The sequence below is a fragment of the Trichoplax adhaerens genome, genomic scaffold (genome assembly GCF_000150275.1).
Source record: "Trichoplax adhaerens TRIADscaffold_7 genomic scaffold, whole genome shotgun sequence".
Lineage (NCBI taxonomy): Eukaryota > Metazoa > Placozoa > Uniplacotomia > Trichoplacea > Trichoplacidae > Trichoplax > Trichoplax adhaerens.
Genome location: NW_002060949.1, coordinates 428,728 through 449,782, shown reverse-complemented (window position 1 = coordinate 449,782; position 21,055 = coordinate 428,728). Strand labels below are relative to the sequence as shown.

The 21,055-nt window shown below is 32.9% G+C and overlaps 2 protein-coding genes across 2 annotated transcripts; both read right to left on the bottom strand.

Moving 5' to 3' along the window:
* Window positions 1-1,593: 1,593 nt before the first annotated feature.
* On the bottom strand, window positions 1,594-4,718 carry TRIADDRAFT_27646 (uncharacterized protein; the record flags this gene model as incomplete). Its single annotated transcript, XM_002113881.1, has 13 exons — window positions 1,594-1,752; window positions 1,845-1,903; window positions 2,012-2,130; window positions 2,505-2,723; window positions 2,832-2,914; window positions 3,056-3,166; window positions 3,313-3,438; window positions 3,590-3,681; window positions 3,831-3,857; window positions 3,946-4,035; window positions 4,171-4,271; window positions 4,408-4,454; window positions 4,623-4,718. Coding segments are annotated over 13 exons (1,329 nt in total), but the record flags the coding sequence as incomplete, so codon positions are not given.
* An 8,408-nt stretch (window positions 4,719-13,126) lies between these two features.
* TRIADDRAFT_64057 (expressed hypothetical protein) lies at window positions 13,127-19,711 on the bottom strand (the record flags this gene model as incomplete). Its single annotated transcript, XM_002113880.1, has 17 exons — window positions 13,127-13,425; window positions 13,524-13,601; window positions 13,797-13,830; window positions 13,918-13,988; window positions 14,276-14,349; window positions 14,902-15,049; window positions 15,284-15,414; window positions 15,530-15,598; window positions 15,732-15,770; window positions 15,854-15,929; window positions 16,092-16,146; window positions 16,260-16,317; window positions 16,525-16,583; window positions 17,130-17,254; window positions 17,695-17,782; window positions 19,011-19,086; window positions 19,582-19,711. 17 exons carry the CDS (start codon window positions 19,709-19,711, stop codon window positions 13,372-13,374), a joined length of 1,365 nt encoding a protein of 454 aa, XP_002113916.1. The 3' UTR covers window positions 13,127-13,371.
* Between the last annotated feature and the right edge of the window lie 1,344 nt (window positions 19,712-21,055).

The following is a 21,055-nucleotide window of genomic DNA, read 5'->3' as shown; positions in this document are numbered from 1 at the left end:
ACTTTAAACAGTGTACACGAATATTAAGGTACTGTTATGTGATAGTACTTCTTATATGATAGAAGATTGAATACAGTATGTTCATATTAATTCAGTATAGTAATCGTAACAGATTGTAGTAAAAGTTATAATAAATGAATTTCTTTAGTACAAGTGTGTACATTACTAATGAGCCTATCTACAACCTAGAATTGTAACGGGAAATAACAGTGAACTAGAAGCTAGATTTACCATCCTGGATATTTGAATGCCTGGCGAGCTTTACTATTGTACTAAATGTCTTATAATCACACCAGAGGTATAGTAAACAAGAAGGTTATTTCCCTTACACCTAATCGCTCGTCAAATGAAACTGTATCCTCTAACATTACCAAATACTATAATGAAGTAGTTTATAAACATAAGTAAACTAGATAAATACGGAATAAAATTTCATTTTTATATGATAAAAGCTTAAGAAAGTATGCAATCAGTGTATCTTAAGTGAAAATGCAAATGTCGCAAACGTGATCAAGACCTAATTCTAGATGGCTAGTTTCAATTGTTAGTAGCAGCAAATAGAACCTTTACTGTATATATGCTTGCTGTTGTGTTCTGAAGTCACGATTCAGTGTCATTTGTTGGTCAGTGTGGTAATATCTCAGTGTAGTTTAATTAAGTATTGTCATAGTATGTGTGCTGTGTTGTGACTTAGAATCTATACAGTGCAATTTTGATATTGACTTAAACTTCTCAACTGGAAGATATTTTGCAGTTTCTAACAATTTATTTCTTCGATATTAAATTTAAGATTCATATACTGTATGTCATACCGTATCATACATAACATAATATAAATAGACATTTACTGTTAATAAATAGCATTCGAAGAGTAACACAAGGGCGGCGTCATGGTCAGAATTAATAATATTATAATTAGAGGGGATCGAAGCATTTGAGTGCGTAAATTAGTCATTTTATTTAACGAGTCAGCTAAAATTCAAGATCCGGGAATTATTTCGAGGTGAGATCAATAGTCATCACGTGTATCTTTGTAACTTCGCAGGGAATTGGAGATAGCAAATTCGTAGACCAGAGTATTTTTCCTTCAGTGCTGGAATATCGGTTGAGAGTATAGCTTGTAAAGGCATTTTAGCCTTTTAAGAATCAAGTGTCACTACAGCTCGCTACAAATAAGTGGTTCCTTAAATTAACGACTTCACAGCTCGTAGTACATCATAGCCCAAGAGTAAAGTATTATTGTGGGTTCACTACGAATAAGTTATTCTATGAGTTTAAATACCTCAAAGCTCGTATTCATATATTAATTTATATAATCGAAAGTATTACTTGCTAACTAAACAAATAAAACGCGCAAGTGACCAATGCTGGGAATAATATTTCTATGTGTTTACTTTCAATTATAAGTAATAACTTGAATATCATCATCAGCATGACAGTTTTGTTTTATTCGTAAAAATACATCAGAACCGTTTAGGTTTATTGGCGAATATTTAATTAAATTTTCACAGATGGGTATTCTATGGTTGCAATTTAAACTGTTGCAAAACAAAATATCTGCATTATGGAACTTTAATACATAAGCTAAATAGATCATTCGTAATAAGTCATTGCCAAGTCATAAAAGTGTGGACATTTACTATCAGGATTGAGTGCTAGTAAACGATGATTAATGTATTTAACAAATTTTATCGTTTCTGTATCTCGATATACTATTGATAGTGTGTTATCGGTAGGTTGAATGGTGAGTAGCTGAAAGAATTAAAATCAGTACAAAAGTTAGCTAGCATAAAGCAGAATTATTACTAGTGCTGACTAAGATAGCATTAGTTTTGAATACAAACCTCATCATCTTCGCCCTTGGCAATATATGCTGTACTTCCTCCACATTCAGGTTTCCATGCTATGTACAGATAACATAAATTACAAAAACGGACTGCAATCTAAATTACATTCTAACAATTAATTGAATTCGCTAACTATTGTTACCGCTTTCAATACGGTTCCTTACATGCTGAACAGAAGAAAATGACAGTATCTAAACCAAACTCTGTCATTTCTGGGTCTGAGTCCCTTATGAGCGTGTAATATTTGTGCTTCCAGCGCCGGAAATTACCACAACAGCATTGTCTAGTATGAATAGAGTCGCTGTTATCAGGATCGATGGTATCTGCCATTTGTTTACAGTCCAGTGGCAATGATAGCAGATCGTTCGATGTACATGGGGCTTCTTGAAACATGAGCTGGCCGCTACCTTTATCGATCTCAACATTGTAATTATTAAGAACCTATCGTTTCGAATTAAGTGTGAAATCTAAGTCGTTTAATTACTGGCGTAGTGAGTACAGCATAAAAAGAAGACAGTGCCACCGAATGAGATAATAGTTACAGGATCATTTTTTTAATATCCAAAAAATGGCAATTAGAAGTAGGTTGCACAATATCTACTGTATACAATACGGTATATATATTTCAGGTAAATTACAGTTCGTTATGAAGTTTACATATTACATACATCAGGGTCCTCGCTGTAGTTGCTTGATGTATCTGTTTGTAACGTATCACTATCGCTTTCATCAGTTTCCGTGGAAAACAGAGGTTTGCAACCTCCTATATTTAGCCCCGTTAAGGTTGCAATAAACGTGTAGAACTTTATAGAATTGAATAAATCAAAGCAATCCCTAGCACTCACTGGCAACGATGAAATTTTCGAGATATCTGTACTACTAAAATCCGTAAATTGGAAAAGTAAAGCAAGAAAAAATTATAGTATGGTATCGATAAAAGGATTGGATTCACTGTATCAAATAATCTATTAACAATTACTTCACCATTTATTTGCGGGTCCTATACGAGACCAAGCTGAATTGGCATGATTCCGTAATTCAAAACACACCGCATTAAATTTGTCGTTCTGTAAATGTGGGTATGAGAGTCATTTGCTTTTAATTTTGCATATATATGATCTTGCAATGCAGTTTTAGTGCAACAGTGGTTGCTGTTTTGCTATTTAATGGAGGTACTAACGAAATTAATTAATACGAATGAATTTTACCAGCAAAAAATCTATTAATTGAATTTCTGAATTCTCTTCAAATTGCTTCCGAATTTGTAATTGAGTCTCAATATTAAGATAGACAGGGTTAATCCAATCCGATAAGGAAGTCTACCAACCGATTCACATAAATAAAAAAAACGCCAGCGTACTTATGCAATATCCGGTGCGAAATAAGATTCATGTAATCACGCTTGTAATATCAATCTAAAGTAAGTCGATAATTAAGTTATAATTATTTACTGTTGGTACTGTACCAGTGTTTCAGTCTCTGAGATAAGGGGAATGGGAATTTTATGTAACTTAGGTCTGTCAATATTAGGACCATGAAACCATCCGTTGATAGACAATCTTTTTTTGCTCTTACTAATAACTTCAGATACCTGCGACGTCCATGAAGTAATGAATCGGTGAAATGTGAAGTAAATTTGAAATATAGCCTTTGTATGAGATAGGCTGATTAAAATTACAGATTAACTTCAGGATTAGTTATTTTATGATCTAATTTCTAGAAGTTTCTTTTGGGTAAGTAACCTGGTGAAAAGATATAGTATTGACTTCAAAAAAAACAAAGTTATTCCACTGCGGAACCAGTGATTTAACAACGGTATCGGGATCTCCATTGTCTAGCATTTAAAGGCAAGAAGTGAAATTAAAAGGATTCCTTTTCTTGTGATTAGATGGCATCACGTTTAAATTATAATACAATACATAACTATATAATTCATCACAAAGCAGACTTTTTGCTTTCGAATCTGTAAGTAATACTACTTACCGTCTATCGAAAACAAATCTAACGTTCCTAAGGCGAAAAATTTAAAAGTCGAACTTATTAGATTAGCCACGGAACGCGAAAATCAGTAAATCGTAAGCTAAAGACAGTATGTAACCTCCGTCTTCGCTAGACCATTCAGGGACTAGATAGTAAATAAAAGCAATTCGTCTTCTTTCCAACTCATCGTCATGACATAACAGCACATCTGTAAGATATAAGTTATGACCGTGACGTAAATAATATTTCTCTCAAACATCACCAACAGTATACTCAAACAGTATGCAATGCATGTAAATGCAGGGCGACTAGTTTTACGCTAGAGTCCGAGATTGCAAATCACCTCCATATTCATACTTTGAGCAAGTTATGTCAAGCGTATCGTCGAGAGGAATTTCTGTCAAGTCTCTCAACCATGGCAAAACATCATCAAGCAATAACTCCCTAGCATTACATTATAATTGTTACAATTTACATCCTAAGAGAAGCTGTGTAAAATGGCGACGTTCTCGGGATGTGTATTGGAGTTAAAGTTGAAATAGATCTCAATTTCTGTAATAAAATTTAGCATTGGATTTACCTGAAGGACTGAATTGCTGGCAAAGGTGACCCTTTTAAATCGGCCGACTAAAAGCCAAAGATTATCATCTTTAGATATTAACTGTAAATACGCGTTTTTGACCTATATCATTACAGTACGTACTATCGCATCACAGCATATCGGAATGCATAGTGCTCACGAAAAGATACGAGTGCTGAATAAATCACATTTAACTGCAGTCTGAGGCCGGCTACCTGATTTAAGGAGTAAAGATCGTTGGACTTTTTAAAGAATTTCACTTTTCGTAGTTGATTCCTTAATGAGTGAACAGCTTTAGTGTCTGATAAGAAATTAGGTAGACAACAGCACTGGAATGGTTGATTATATAAGGTGGCTCCTGTAATATCTATAAAATACGAGATAAGTGTTAGATAATGCAGTCCACATGTAGAAAAAGTACAGTACAATATAAAACCTATATAAAATAAAATAAACTTCGTAACTAGTTCTAAATACTATGAGTATCGTTCAATTACTACTGTAGTTCCCTTAAGGTTATAATCTCCATTTTTACCATTAAGAAGTTACTACTTGAATAAGGAATGCGTAAGTTCTTACCGTCCACGAAAGATTGCCGATTTCTTACATAATATGGTAAAACATATGCACATAAAAAAGAGAATTCAGGCAAGTATGTCGTGAATTTATTAGTAATCGCTGCGGTTTACTTATTTAAGGTAGCAATCCTTATACTTATACAGTATTACAAAGCATAATGCAGTTGTACAAAACCTAAATTAAGTATCCAAACATTTTAGGTAAATTATTATTGTATAATGATTGAAACATTAAGATGACGTAAGTAAACGAAAGTGCCATTTAACCTTTAAGAAATGTGCAATACAAGTCTATACCGTACGTACGAATGTGCCGTCAACGCACAAGTGTTATCTGATAAATGAATCGTCTTCAATTCTAATTTGTATTACATGGATCAGTAGTAACGGAAGGCAAAATTAAAAAGCGGATCAATTCCGTTTATTGGACTAAATGCATTAATCCAAAAAATCAAAATCGCAATTATACGCAGATCGTATGTTTTCTGATTTTTTTTCAATTCACGTTATATAATGGATCGGCAAATACACTGAATCCATGCAAACAACGTGAAAACCATACTGAAAACTAGCCACGTACAGACAGTAAATGCGCATGAATGATCGGCAGTAAAATGACAGTAAATTTTTTATAGATTGATGAAATACAGTACGTCCGATGGGTTCTGTATTTTGATGTTGGACAAACGCTGTACATTTGCATAAGTTTCAAATTAGTGCGCTCGACCTATGTTATTAACGCCAACATGAAGAAGGATGTTTTAGCTCATCAAAGTAATTTCAAATTTGCAATTACGAGCAGATTTATACGTACAGTACCGTACTGCAATTTACAACTTTATACTTAATTTAATTTACAGTACTATAAATACCTGTACGAATGCGATAGTGTCTTACGAAAGTTGTTTTCGTAGTATCTACTATTTATAGACATCCGTGTTGCAGCTGCATCATTACTAGATTTCTTTATTTCAGTGGCGCATAATGAAGAATTGTATTCATCGCCAGTGATCTTTCTTTTAGACATTTCAGCTCTGATTTGCACTGAAAAGAGTAACAACAATTAACAATCGCCTTTTACTATTATACCGTACAGTACGTTAGTCCATGGTCTTGTCTCTAATTCTGTATCTTAGAGTGGTACAGTACTGTAGTTCGTACGGCAGGAAAATACTGTACAATTAGTACTGTACAGTACAGTACAGTATTTCAGCAACACATTGTACTGTACACTGTACAGTATACTGTACTGTAGGTATGCATACAGTACAGTACAGTACTGTACAGTACAGTATAACTAACGGATTGTGATTACAGTAAGTTGTAACTACCTGTTAGAGTTCTAGTTTCAATTCGAACCATTTATTGTATTTATTTAGCAAAAACTGGGACTCGAACTTGAGTACAAATTTTCTCTAGAGTAGTCTCTCGTAATTTGTACTCATCACGGGTCGATCCGTAGGTATCAAAAATTTATTTGTTGTAATCGACTGGTCCATGGCAGTGCAATGCAGAATTTCATGTTCTTTTTTTTACAATTTATCAACAGCGAATCTATTGATTAAAGTTAGAGATAAATGATAAGCATACGCATACAGTATTAAGACGGTTGTGCCTAACAATCGCTGATTGCACGTAATTAATGAAGGTACGCCGGGTTTTATTGGTTACTATATACGTACTCGTATACGTATATTATTATTGTTTTTCCGGTTAATGTCAGATTATATTATCGAGAGTTATGGTTTAAATACTGCATTATATACTGTAGTGTAGTCAACAACTGCAGGTTATACTGTAGTGAATGTCGACCTCGGACCAGGCCACTGAGCCTAAAATACTGTAAGTACCAGTGAGACTCCCCACGGAGCAACGACATCGCATACTGTAGGCAATAATGCAAATATTTAGCTATTAATTATTATAAATAGTAATGTGTTGTCCACTCGTACCGTTTGCCTGTCTCTTTCAGTAGTCCTTGCCTGCATTAATAACTCTATGACTTACCCGCTTTTAGTGCTGATCTGTTGTTGGTGCGTCTCCGTACAAGTGCTATAAAGCTATTTTTGGTAATCCTCTGATCGATAATTATGTAATACAACTGTCAGGTCTAAATTACAACATATATTCGAATTTTCCTTATTGACACCGCTAGCATTTGTACAGTACGCTAATATTTCTGATATTTATCGTAAATTTATTAGGAATGTCAGTTATTGTTTATTGTTTAAGAAAATGGATCAATAGGGTAAATAATTTAGTTATTAATCTGTAACTACATAATTACGACTAGTTCAATATGCTTGCAAAATTGCTTTTCTCTTGGATTACAATATAGAATATTGGAAATCTCTGCATAGTTAAAACTCTTGAGTTTTAGTAGCTTGTGTATGTAAGAGTCTATAACAAATACATTGAAAAGTTTGTTACAGAACAGGGTGGACAAGTTGGAATTCCATTGACGATAGTACACTCTATTTTTTTAGGGGGGGGGGGAGAAAGAGGTTATTACGTGTATGATACTATGATGCTTGACTGAAATATCGCATAATTGTGATCAGTTACATATCAGTGATGCATAAAAATTAATGTTTTCAAGTTCCTTATGAAGTGATAGTTTGATGTTATGAACCCTATTTTACGGTGTAATAATATCATGATAATACAGATATTTTAAATTTTTTAATACTTTTCGGAGCTACTTTAATTGTACGTGCACACAGGATACCATTATTCGAAAGAAGCCGTGAAATTTTTACGGGGCACGCTACCGTATATAATTATGATCAAGCGGAACGAGATGCTACAGTTGTTAACTAATCAAAGATATAGTATATAGCATTTAGACGTATGACACTACGGCTTAGTAGAGAACTTGTAAGTATTTTTAATTATTAAATACATGTAAAGTATTATGAGCTGGAAATCTTTGTACCAGACTGAGTGATATAAGTATACGTATATTTACATTAATTCTTATACTGTAGCATTACTATAAATCATACTTGTACGGCACGGTGTGCTGGTTCAGTAGTAAAATAAATGTACAAATAATTATAAGTAAACGCAAGATACTTTTAATGTACGAGTATTTATCTACAATAATTATACTTATAACAGATTACTGATCTTAATCTCTTCCAAAGTTAACTTCGAATCATTGAATGTACAGTCTAGTATACGTGTAAACAGTATGTCATGAAATTATTAAGCGGATAAAATATTTATAAGCTGTGCAACATAGCACATAAACAAGCTTTCTGGACGCAATACATATTCATGAATTAGCATTACGAGTTTTAACATCTTAAAACAGTATTACATATACACAGTTCTTGAATTCATTGTCGTAGATTCCCTATTAATTCTTCATTCAGCACTGGCAGTTAACAACCATCTGACATGAGACTACCTATATAAACGTACCAAAATTTTCAATTCATCATTATAGTGATGGTTAATTATTTTACGAACAAATCTAGCGTATTACATTTGAAATTCAGATAATACTTTCTTGTTGAAAACGGTCTGTATCACAATATCAAACTAGAAAAATGATTTCTAAAACTATAAGTGTCTGTTCTTTTCTGTGTTATAGTAACTGATTTGCTGCTAGCCAGTATTATTGCCAATTTATTCTGATACCTAGCGTAAAAAACTTTTAACATTGGCTAAATATTAAGAAATTCATATTGTATATAGCCATTCACAGAACATTCCCAAGTACTGTACTGTGCGGTACTTCTAAAATTTACCGTACCCGAAACTGAAATACATGGCATTGCGGGCTCTATTGCCGCACAGCACTGTAGCAAGTAGAAACACTTCTGACCGCGTTACTTAGCTGTTCTATTGAATTCCTTAAAATACTTTTAACCGTGTTCAGATACATCTGATATAGTGTTAAGTGAGCTCTGAAAAGTTATCAGTTATCAGAAATTTAGTATGGGTTGATTCAAGTATCCTTCAAATAAGCTTTTTACATGAACGTGTTTCAAAAGCTTTTAATCAGTTATGACTATATAAGGCGATGTGTAATTAGATCTGTATTTTGGTTCTTCAATAATGGTACGCCTTAAAATTTCGATATCATGTAAAAAAACTTCAGAAAAACCAGCAATAAACTTTAAAATTAAATGAGCTTTGGTACATTCTAATTGTGGGTAAGTGATATAAACTCACGTACCGTTGTATAATGAACGGCAATAATAGCAACTGTAAAATGATATAAGTCAATTAAATTTTTAATTTGCGGTTTAATTAAGGTTATTTTTTTTAATTTTCTTTAAAGATTTTGAATTTTTAAAGTATTATGGCTTTAAAAATAAACCATTTAGTTTTATTACAGTAGACTTTGCTAAGTATCTTGGTATATTGCGAATTTGACAACTCTATTCGGACTAAAATCTAGCAGTATAAGGTACCAAAATTTTGTTGTATACGTTGTAGATTGCAATTCTAGCGATATACAGTATATGCGGAAGTTGATGCCTGATCCAATTTAATAGTTTCAGGTGCCAATACTTAGTTAAGAATTCTACGTTATAGATTGTTATTTCAGCGATATATAGTCGATACAGCAGTTAATTTATGCCTGAGTCATTCCAATAGTATCAGGCACTATAACTTTGTAAAGAATTATACGCTGTAGATTGTAATTTCGGCGATATGCTATAGTTAGTTTATGCCTAAGCCATTTTTATCTAAATTGCTGTCATATATACCAACAGCTTACGTACACTTACTTATAAACTCATTTTAAAGGGCTAAATCGGGATCAAGATGTGCCCCCCCCCCCCCCAACCATGCTTTACACTACATCATACGTATGCAGTACGATAAGCAAAGCACTAACGAAGTATAAGATTCCCATATCAGTATATATTCAAAAATAAGCTATTCATAAATAGCAAATATTAGTTCTGAGAACGAGATACTGACATGAAGTATAATTAGAACGAAGCTTTTTAACAATACAAAAGTTTATACTGTAGATTATTATAAAGTAATCACTCTATAGAAATACTTTTAGTCTTTGTGCAGAGTACAATTCGTTGGTAGTGACATTGGTTGCGCACGAACTAATAGTGGCCAAATTTTACGTATTAGCTTTAACATGGAATGCATTAATTGCGAGGTCGGGGACTAGTAAAAGGTTCTTCCAATGACGAACTAATTTTGAGTACGGGGGTCATGGGTACTAATGGATATCTTTACTAATGGGTCCCTGTAAGGGTATCGAGTAGAACTTTAATCTGTAACATAATTGGTTGTTAAATCACCATTTTTATCGATTTTCGTGTCATACGAGTATATCAGGAAACGGCCACCAATGTTATAATTTTTTAGGTTTGGATCTCGTGCTGGATCTCATTGGATAGGAGGTTTACCTTTCGTTGTAGCGAATTTGATGTGATAGGATATTTACTCTTTATTGCAGTGAATTGACCGATAAGTTACTATTTAATATCAATCTTAATGGCGACTACTCCCAGAATGCATTTTCGGATCAAAGCACAGTATCCAACTAACGCATACCATTGATTATATATACCAGACTTATAACCCATCGCATTGCTGACGGATTGTGACTCATAATGTTATTAGCACATTATTCCTTTAAATATTAGAAAGTTCTATAATTGTTGACAATTCAAACAATTACTCTTACGTCTATTGGACGATCAGCTAATGATTGTCTGATGATTGCATATCCATTTAAAAAATTCTAGCATTTTAAAAGTTTACTTACGTGCTTTATACTATGTAGCGTATACTGTACTATTTGATATTAAGAATGCGATACATATTCATCCATAAATTTGCTCTTTCATACATCTCACATAATTATATGTAATTATAATTATCACAAACTTCTAAAGGAAGAAAACTCTAGAAATTAGCTATTGCATTTTCCATAAGGTTATCAATCAATTAGATATGTGTATGTTGTACAGTATATCTATATTATTATTTTTATACTATAAAATATTTATAGTATACTATACAGTCATCGCTACGGTTTTGCTTTAGCGAATTTTACTGACTTTCAGTTTATGAGATCACTCTGTATACTACTGTATACGTACGAGAACGGCTGAAAGTATAGCTTGCTAGAAGATGATTATAATTATTACCATCATTTATAATACGATGAATGGATGCTTTCTTATGCACTAAACATTTTAAAATAGGGATGATTTCCATTGATTCTGATTAAATAGCTGACAGTTAGAAGAATAGATTCGATTTTTCGCCTATGCATATCAAGAAAATTCTGTTGATACTACCAATATATAAAAATGAATTATATCGAGCTATCTAATCGCTTCTTTTCTGTATCCTGTCACATTCCTGTTTTCCCATTATTAGTTAATACCAAATGGGAACCATCTGCTCCATATGGATATGGTATAGAATAGCACGTTGGATCATGACTGAGAAGGAGATTTTTGAAAATTGCAAATTCTGTTACCGATGTCTTGCTGAGCTCTAAAGTTGTAAACAACCATTCGCTTCCCATGATTTGCCGTATTTTCGGCGATATCGGTATGGCCTTGTGTATCCATTTTTACAATTTACCTGTAATCATTATAAAACTAAATTCAAAGAATGAATAACGATGTCAATAAAACATTAAGATTAAATCACGATATATTATAACGATAATAGTAATATCGATGCAAAATTTTTTATTACAATATACGGTAGTTTACAGATAGCAAATATTATACAGAACTTCATGAATATTTTAGACTTCAGGCCGCAGTAACATTAAAGTGCATTAAAGTAAAGATTTACAACATACGAATAAGTTATTGAAACTAGTGTATGTTTGCAACAGAATTTCTTCAAAATTTAAATTCGTCTTGTTTTCAATGCAATAAAAGATAATTGCAGGTAGTAATAGAACGAAAAGAGGAAGAACAGTATACGTATAACGATCTTTGATATAGTAAGTCCATATGTATTCATGAGTAAATTAATAATAAATTGGAATAGATAGTGACAAGCAATAAAAGAGGTGGGTATTAGTCAATTAAGGACAATTAGATTGAAGTTCACAGAGATTAAAACTTGAAATTTGAGATAGCTCGGCTAACGCCTTGTCTTTGACTATGTAATGCAGGACTTAGATAGACTACAAAACGCAACTAAACTACAGTTAGTCTGTGTGTAACTGGGACAAACTAGAAACTATCCAAGATTTAGCGAAAAACTAAAGTAGAAACATGGATCCTTAGATGATTTATTAACTACTAAAGTAGATGAGCCTCAAAAATCTACGTAGGAGATACACAATAAACGCTTCAGCAAAAAGGAACGCTTCACGTCAACCGCGTGTCATCCTTGCGCAGGGGCCATGCTAATCTTCTCTGTATCGTTCCAATTTTAGTAAATGTATTACACAAGGTAATACGTTAGGTTAAAGTTCACGTATTAATATATATGTAACTTAAGAATCTTTTACTTCTATTATAGGCGCTTTAATATGTGCTTATTTGCATTTTTTACAGTACTAAGTACTGTAACTTGGTAAGTATTCGTACAGTACAGTACAGTACAGTACCTGCCAATACAGAGCTGCTCTGTACCGTACTGTAACATTGTTATACTGTACTGTACAGTACTTTACAAGTCCTCGTGTACTGTACACTGTACTGTACACTGTACTGTACTTCAAAGCAGTATTGCTTATGAAAACATGCGTTGACGACGCGTAAAAAACACGCAACACGCGGCGGCTGCCATGTGCTTTCAAAAAGAAAAGACCTACTGTACATTATATCCGCTTTGCAGTACTCAAAAAGTATCCGATACTTATAAAATAGAACCATACTGTGCACTAATTAAAAAGTAACAATTACGTTTCCAGAGTATCGCAAATTACCAAATTTTCCATAGGTAAGAAGATTATAAAGTTAATATCTACAGGAGGGATTCACTCTACAGTTCCCTTCCCCTTATAATCCTACAATACAGTACTGTATATCAATTTCACCTCGCTACCACATTTTACCCATACTGATTTTTTCCACTACATATTTCTACACATGGCAGCGGTACGTATGCTTAATACAAAAAATACATATTTCACACTTAGTACTCTTACTTCATAACAACTCCACTGTACAGGATTCTGTTGATTTCGTTAATTTATTAATTGACACTTTTAAATTCTCCAAAATCGTGATGCGCGACAAGTCACACTAACCGTAATATCTACCTCCAACGATATTAATCACCTATCAGTAAGGACAATTGACACTATAATTTCAATAGCATAAAACTAGACATACACATACTAATTTCCCAATCTTCACTAAATCGAAAATCTCTCTTTTCCAAATCTTTCTACCATGTTCAGCTAGTGTAGTAGCATACTCTAAGGGCCGCTTCTTGTTTTAATCACGTACTTCACAGCACAGATAGGCATCGCCTATAGACCAAATTCCAATCAACTTACTTAGTGAATCTCCTTTCATTATACAGTATCTACGCAATCGACTACCTTGATGTGATTGAGTATGATAGTACCTGCTCAGGACGAAATAGAATATATTCATGCTTATACAGTGGATCTCTTTGATAAGTTATAGAATGTCTTCCTTTAGTCTGCCATAAAATATCAATTCACATCATTGACACATACACAAGCCATAACATCAATTATCACTAGCAATACAGCAAAGTCTATATTAGTACTTTCTTAATTCATAAATAAATATATTTTCTACCCATACCAACACAAAACACACGAAACTTAACATCACTAATGAACTATAATCATACACACTAGCTCCTCCTTACCAAGATAGAATCAAAACCTTCCGGTGGTGTGCAACTAATACAAGCAAAGATACAACATCGAATGAACAAACACAATCATCAATCAACATAGAATGCTACAAAAACACAAGCACAATTGTACCAGTTTTCATCACTTCTCACAACCGACTCTACTCGACCAAGAGCCACTCTTGCAATCAAAACCTCATCTGGCTACAATAAAAATTCGCAACATAAATTATTCTCTTTATTGCTCTATTATGCATATTATGAAATACTGTACAGTACATCGACTGTATACGTTTCACTAATCATCATAACAATGATAGACAGCATTATCATTTCTCTACTGTACTGTACTACTACTCCTATATTATTATTACTATATCTTACGTAATTTATACTGACGTTAACTTTCCTACTTATCCATTACAAACCTACCTACTGCAACACTTCCACATCATAAATAAACAAAAAGTACAGTACATTGACTTCATTACCTTGCTGAAATAAATCGCTTGTGTTGCGTATTTTGAAAAATACAACCCTTGCCCAAAAATATCTCTTACAAATTCTTTCACGTTCGTATTTTTATCATACGTCCATAACAATAATTGAATGAATGAATGAATCACAGCAATAAATTATTATAATTATTATCATATTATCATCATCAATACTCTAAAAATACACACTACTACAAGTAGAAATCACCCTGTCAATATCCCACTTTTTACGCTATTCCTTATCCCTCACCTAAACGAATATTGCACTCCAAATGAAATCATAATAAACTACTACTACGATCATACTCTCCAGTACTGCACTACCGCATTTGTATCAAGTACAACTGATTATATCCATCAATAAATACTCCATAATAAAATCAGTTAATCATATTGCTACACGTTGACAATCTTTGATTACAGTATTGTAAGTAAATAAATAAAATACAATTGGGTAGCAATGACATCAACTAGGACTAACTAAGTTAGCTCATAATTCTCTATTGTACCGTACTGGACAACCTAATTGTTTCAAAAGCACAGCATCAATTATTACCTTAAGCTAACTACACTAACGGTATGCACGATTGTCTTATCGTGTCCTACTACATAGCTTTTACCTTCTGTAGTAAAACCATTTTCTAATATTCCCTTTAAGCCGCTTTTACCTCCACAATAATACAACGTTAGCACAGAAGCATTATCTCCAAAAGAGTTCACGCAAGAATCAAAATTATTTTGAATTTTTGATTTAGCATTCTCAGAAACCTATAAACCAAGCACATACCCTACTATGTCAATGCTATCCTTAAATAATAGTAATATAATAATACTAGCAGTTGACATCTTCTAGGACTAAATAATCATAATAATAATAACAACTACCATTTATAGTCTATTTCCTGCCCCACTGTAGTAGAAAACAACAATCACATATTCTCTATATAAAAGAGGCGATGGAAATCTCGTCGTTTAATAGAAAAATAATAATCCATATTTAACCTGATAGATTTCTTGTACTTCAACGCTGCTACCAGATTGCATACATTGTTCCATACACTTTACAAATTCCTCAACTGGATACCGTAATTCTTTCAGAATTTCATCTCTACAACCAAACTTCCCAACAAAATCTGCAAAACCATATCAACAAAAAATTTCCTTACTTCAATGGACAGCTACAAATTTCTATAATTACCTATTATTATATTAATATTTCCATCAACACCCAAAACTAATCAGTCATACTTTGTGATCTATTATCACTCAAATGTAGCCTTTCTACATCTTCAGTCATTCTTGACAACTCTCTAGAATCTGGCAACAGAAATACATCATAATAAATTTCATTTCTTACCACCATGTCAACTTTCTATTGACACATCCAACCGAATTCAAATAAAACGTATTACGAGCAATGATAACTACCAAACCAAACATGTGCATTTACCTACTGCAACTTTCTGACGATACCTAGTAAATTCTTTTTCTACATTTCAAATCACAACATTGAAGTTAATTCCTGCTCCACTATTCCATATTGATGCAGTACTAGTCTATAGTAAGTAATACCAATATATTCCAATTGCTGCTGTTTTCTACTTAAGCGATCTTCCAAATCTTTGATCAACTCAGTCTGCTCTTTTACCTATTTCATAGCATAACGGTTATTTCCAAGACAAATGGCACATTATTATTATTATTATTATTATTATGATGCATTTGATTACAAGAATTATATATACAATAAACACAGAGAAAGAATCTTCAATTTATCGACCGTTTTCCTAAGCTGATGGTTTTCATGTACCATCTTAAACATGCAGCCAGCTTGCATTTGATAAGCCTCGAGACTTTTCTGTCTCCTAAAATCGGTATACCCGTTTTTTATATATCCAGTATTACATCGAATTATAACTACAATTTCAACACTAAATCAACACGTTCTATCAATACTATAATCCTTTTTCTAACTCACCATTTTTCACATTCTTCAACAATTTCATCAAGACTACCGGCGTTGTTTATATTAACAGCTAAAGCGTTCAGTCAAATACAAATTGTTATCGAACGGTAAAACACCTACAATGAACGTTGCGACAATACAGGGTATGCGTTACATTGTTCTACTTTAAAGTAATTAATTCTTTCGTATTGATGTCATTTTTAAAACCTATGTTGCTGTTCAATGTAAATTTTTACGCCTACACTGCTGTTTACTGTCAATCTAGCTATTCCTCTACCTGAAACCATTGGCAAGTAGCACATCAATGTACTGTTAATCCAGTGATTGATATACTTCCTAATAAGGTAAAGAAAGAGTTATAATAATAATTTAATTTAAAAGTACAGTATGCTATCACAATAAATTGACTGTCCTTTAGTGATACAGACGGTAACAAACCAAAATTTCAAAAGAAGTCCATGTCAATAGAAATCTATAAATCTAACTTTACTACAATGTACATTTTTTATAAAGTACAGTACTTCCAAAAGGATTAAATTTTTAACACAACTACCACCACTTGAACACCGAGTTAATTTTGTATCCACTTGATCAAGAGACTTCACTTACAGTATATAAGTATAGTAATTAATTATGTTACTACTGCACTCAAAATAAAGCCTCATGGACATATACTCATAAACCTAAACCTGTAAAAAGCAACCTTTTCCAAAAACTAAACAACTACGAGCAAAGAGGTTGGCCAATAATTCATTAATTATATTATGTATAGTTTGAAAAATATCGAGCTTGATGATTCTACATACTAAAGGTCTTAAATAATTAAACGTCTCAAAGTATTATACATATGGATCTCTTAAACTGCACTGCATTCGCACATACTTGTACCGGCTGTTTAGCAAGACATCATCGCTGAATCCATTATTTAAAAAGAAATCTTTGGCACCGTCATCTACGTACGCTGCGATCGCATCGTATTCCCCCATTATATTCACATTCATAATTATCTATCAATTAAAACAATTTCACCGATAAATTACAAGAAAAATACACAAAATAATCATATAACATAGAAAATTAATTTACTTTGCAATAATAATTCCTCAAGACAGTCAAATGAAATCTTAATCGTAAACTCATTGGAATATTCTATTGGTAAGCAAATACTCTACTGCAATATCACGCATGTACATCTTCATCGACAGTTCAACTGGGATATTAAATAAAACTTACATCCAAGTAACTCTTAAATTTTAAATCGAATAAAAATTAAATATAGCTAGCAACATTTCTAATTCTATTCAGCCATTTGACTTGACCTACACTCTATTATGGTCATACTTACTCTCTTTCACAAACGATCTCAAGGCAATAAAAAAGTTGCATATACATCTCGCTCGCATATAACATGACAATGCTGGCGTAAAGAATTGCATATAAAAATTACCTCAAGCAGATACTTTCCAATATGGCATCGCCTATATCTATTTCTCACAGCCAGCAAACTAATCTGTCCAACTCTCTCATTTCCTCGTCTACGTTAAAAAATGAAACTAAGCTCGTAGGTAATAACATCGTTAACACGCTTGATAATTTAGCATTCCTTTGTAACAATTTCAAGTATGTTTCATGACCCAAAGAACAGCATTACCTTGCAAAGCTATGAGAAGTGCATTTACGCTAAAATTTTGAAATTTAAACTGGTCCAGGTTGCTGTGAACGGTACTAATCGCAGGCTATTTTGTACTTTAATCTTATCAAATATTATATTATCACGTAACCAAATGCAATCCACAACATCATGCACGAGCGGTGTATAATAACATAATGCATGCCCTCGTCAACAGTTTGGAGTCATTTATAAATTATTAATGACAGCTAGTACAAGTATTGTCATGTTGCCAATACCATAAGTTTACCAATCTCAGTTTCGTAGGAAGCTATAGTAATCGTAGAGATTCATTCATTTTAATGCTAAGTCTAATGGGTAAATGATTGATTCAGCTATTTCTTCTCAATTATTTTGGGTGTCGTAAACAAACTAGCTATATAAGAAGCTATATCAATAGAGTTAGAATGGTACTTATTCTTGAAACGATAATTTCCCGTTGTAGAAATTTGGTTAACCAAAATCAGTAATTAAATTCAATTTTACTCGAAATCGTTTCGTGATTAGTACTTGTTGTAAATAATAATTATATATATAACAGGAGCATATTTATCACACTATGGCATTAAACATTGCTTATTGTCATAAATATTACGAAAAAGTTGAAATGTTTAATATAATACTTTTATTAGCGAAGCGATATAAAATCAAGCTAATTATAAGTAAAACTAGCGTATCAATAGACCAATGGTTAAATAAGATACTTCCAACCATTTGCAAGTTATAGATTTTTACTGAAATTTCCCTCTCACAAGCCGTCAACTGTAAATAAAGTAACTATCGTAATTAGCATTACACTCCTAAAAATACAATATACAAAACATGCAGTATTACAAGACTTCATGTTATTAATTTAAACTGTAAAGAAATGAATAAGGTTCTTACTTTCGATTTACTTTATCACTAATGCCTCCGTTTTTTAAATTAGGTGCTCTCAAATAAATAATCTCCAGATAAATGTCTTAATACACAAATTGTTAGTGCAAATTGTCCGCGTATGCCGCAATAATTAATCAACTAGTAGCTTTGAGCAGATTACCTCAACAGCTATGAAGCAATATTGCACAGTACAAATCGTTCAATTGTTACCATACCTGTAAGCCCTTTCAAATGTAGCACATCCTACTAACAAGCATTCAGGACCAATCAACTTCGTAGACAATTCTCCCCCTATTAACATAGAATCCGTCGTACCAAGTACAATATGATGTCAAGTTTTCAGTGAGACCGACAACTCCTACATCTTGTCTATCAATTTCTAATGGCATAAATTAATCAATCATTCCATTTTATATCCACATCTACTCAACAAATTTATCAATGTTTTCAATCAGATTGATTATATAGAATTAGTACAGGCCTACAACCAGTTCAAATTAAATTAATCACCAAGACAGGACCAATTTGACACTGTTGTAAATCGAAATTTGTAACGACAAACCAAGCTACTATGAGCCTGCTGAAATGCTTGTCCTCGCTGCCATTAGCCTACAATGCGACTCTAATACTAAGGATCAATCGCTAACAAAACTACACATCTCTCGCCTACCGCACTACGAGATCTACCAATCCTTATAATATTAACAGACAATCATTAAATTATCCTACTTTTCATTCAGGTAAGCCAACTGTTATCGGTACTAATTTAAGCCTATCTATTACTACCTGTAGAATCCGCAATCATTCTACGACGTTCACGGGCGGCCTCTATAAACTCATCAATTCCAGCACTATAATTCTCCTCTTCAGAGTTATCGCTTTCACTGCTATAAGCCCAAAAAATATCTGATATCATTTCCGCAAGTGAACTCGTACACTGTACGGTATGTATAAAATTATGCGTACGCACATCATTAAGACTTATTTGCAAACTCTAGCTTTATATCCTTAAATAAATGCTTAAGGAATTATAATCACACAGATTTAAGCTTTAATATAGAAAAGTGATTATCCATTGTATTTAATCTTTCGTAATCTCCATTAGGCTGAAGCCTCTTCCGACATTTAGCATTTAACTACTAAAGTTGACGAATATGTAATTGATGATGTAGATGTTCTTTTATACAGGAATACCAATCAACAGACCTATCCGCCGACGAAGCCAATACGCTTTCTTCTGAATCGCTATAAATTCCCGTAAAGATACTTCTCTGTTCGCCTCTAAATACTAAATTTTAAAAGAATTTTCAAGTAAGGATTTACTATAGTCTTAATCTGTAAATGCGTGTTTTATCATATTCTTAATTTCATTATCGGCGTTTCAGGGTTTGCAACTCCACAAACTGCTGGATACGGTATAAGGAATGCAAAGCAACTAGTTATTATGTAAGATAACCAACTTGATATCTACTACATAGCCACCTCTAGCGACACAAAACTATTTATACACAATGCATAAAATGAGATTTCCCATGCACACTATGAACACAATGCATGCCAATTACAGATAGATACAACATATTTCACCTTGATCAACAGACTTGGTAGAGCCTCCATCATCCACATCACAGTCATTTTGCTCCTTTTGCTCATTTACTATCATTGATCCTTTGATATCTAGTATAAAAAAATGAGACGGCTCTAAGAATGGGAATTTTGCAATCCTGTTACAGTTTCGAAATACTTCTACTTTGTAACAAGGAAGATTAGCCAGAAATTTTCAGACGAATCCGATAAAGCTAGAATATTGGACTAAATCTTTATTGTTATTGAACTGAACTAAGCTAATGCTGCTAAGAACACATTCTAAAAACTAGGGTACGCGATAGCATTCTCGAAAATAAGATAATGACCGATGAATCACTATAAGTGATAATATATATCCGCGATTACATTTAGGCGAATATATTTAATCTATAAACTTAAATACTATAAATTTTAAACTTAAGTGAAGATGTATTACTATTGTTCAATAGTCCAACAGAATCAGTTAATATTGTAATCAGATTATACTATAGAAGCTACTTATACATGCTAATAATCTCATTTCGTAATAAACCTATCATAGAGACTTTAAATTATATAACAAGAAAATAGTGTCGTACAGCATGTATTCATGCATGAAATGAATAAAGTAATTAAAGTCTCCCACACCAATCTACTAGTATTTAACCAATACAGACAAAGGTCCCACTCTTCT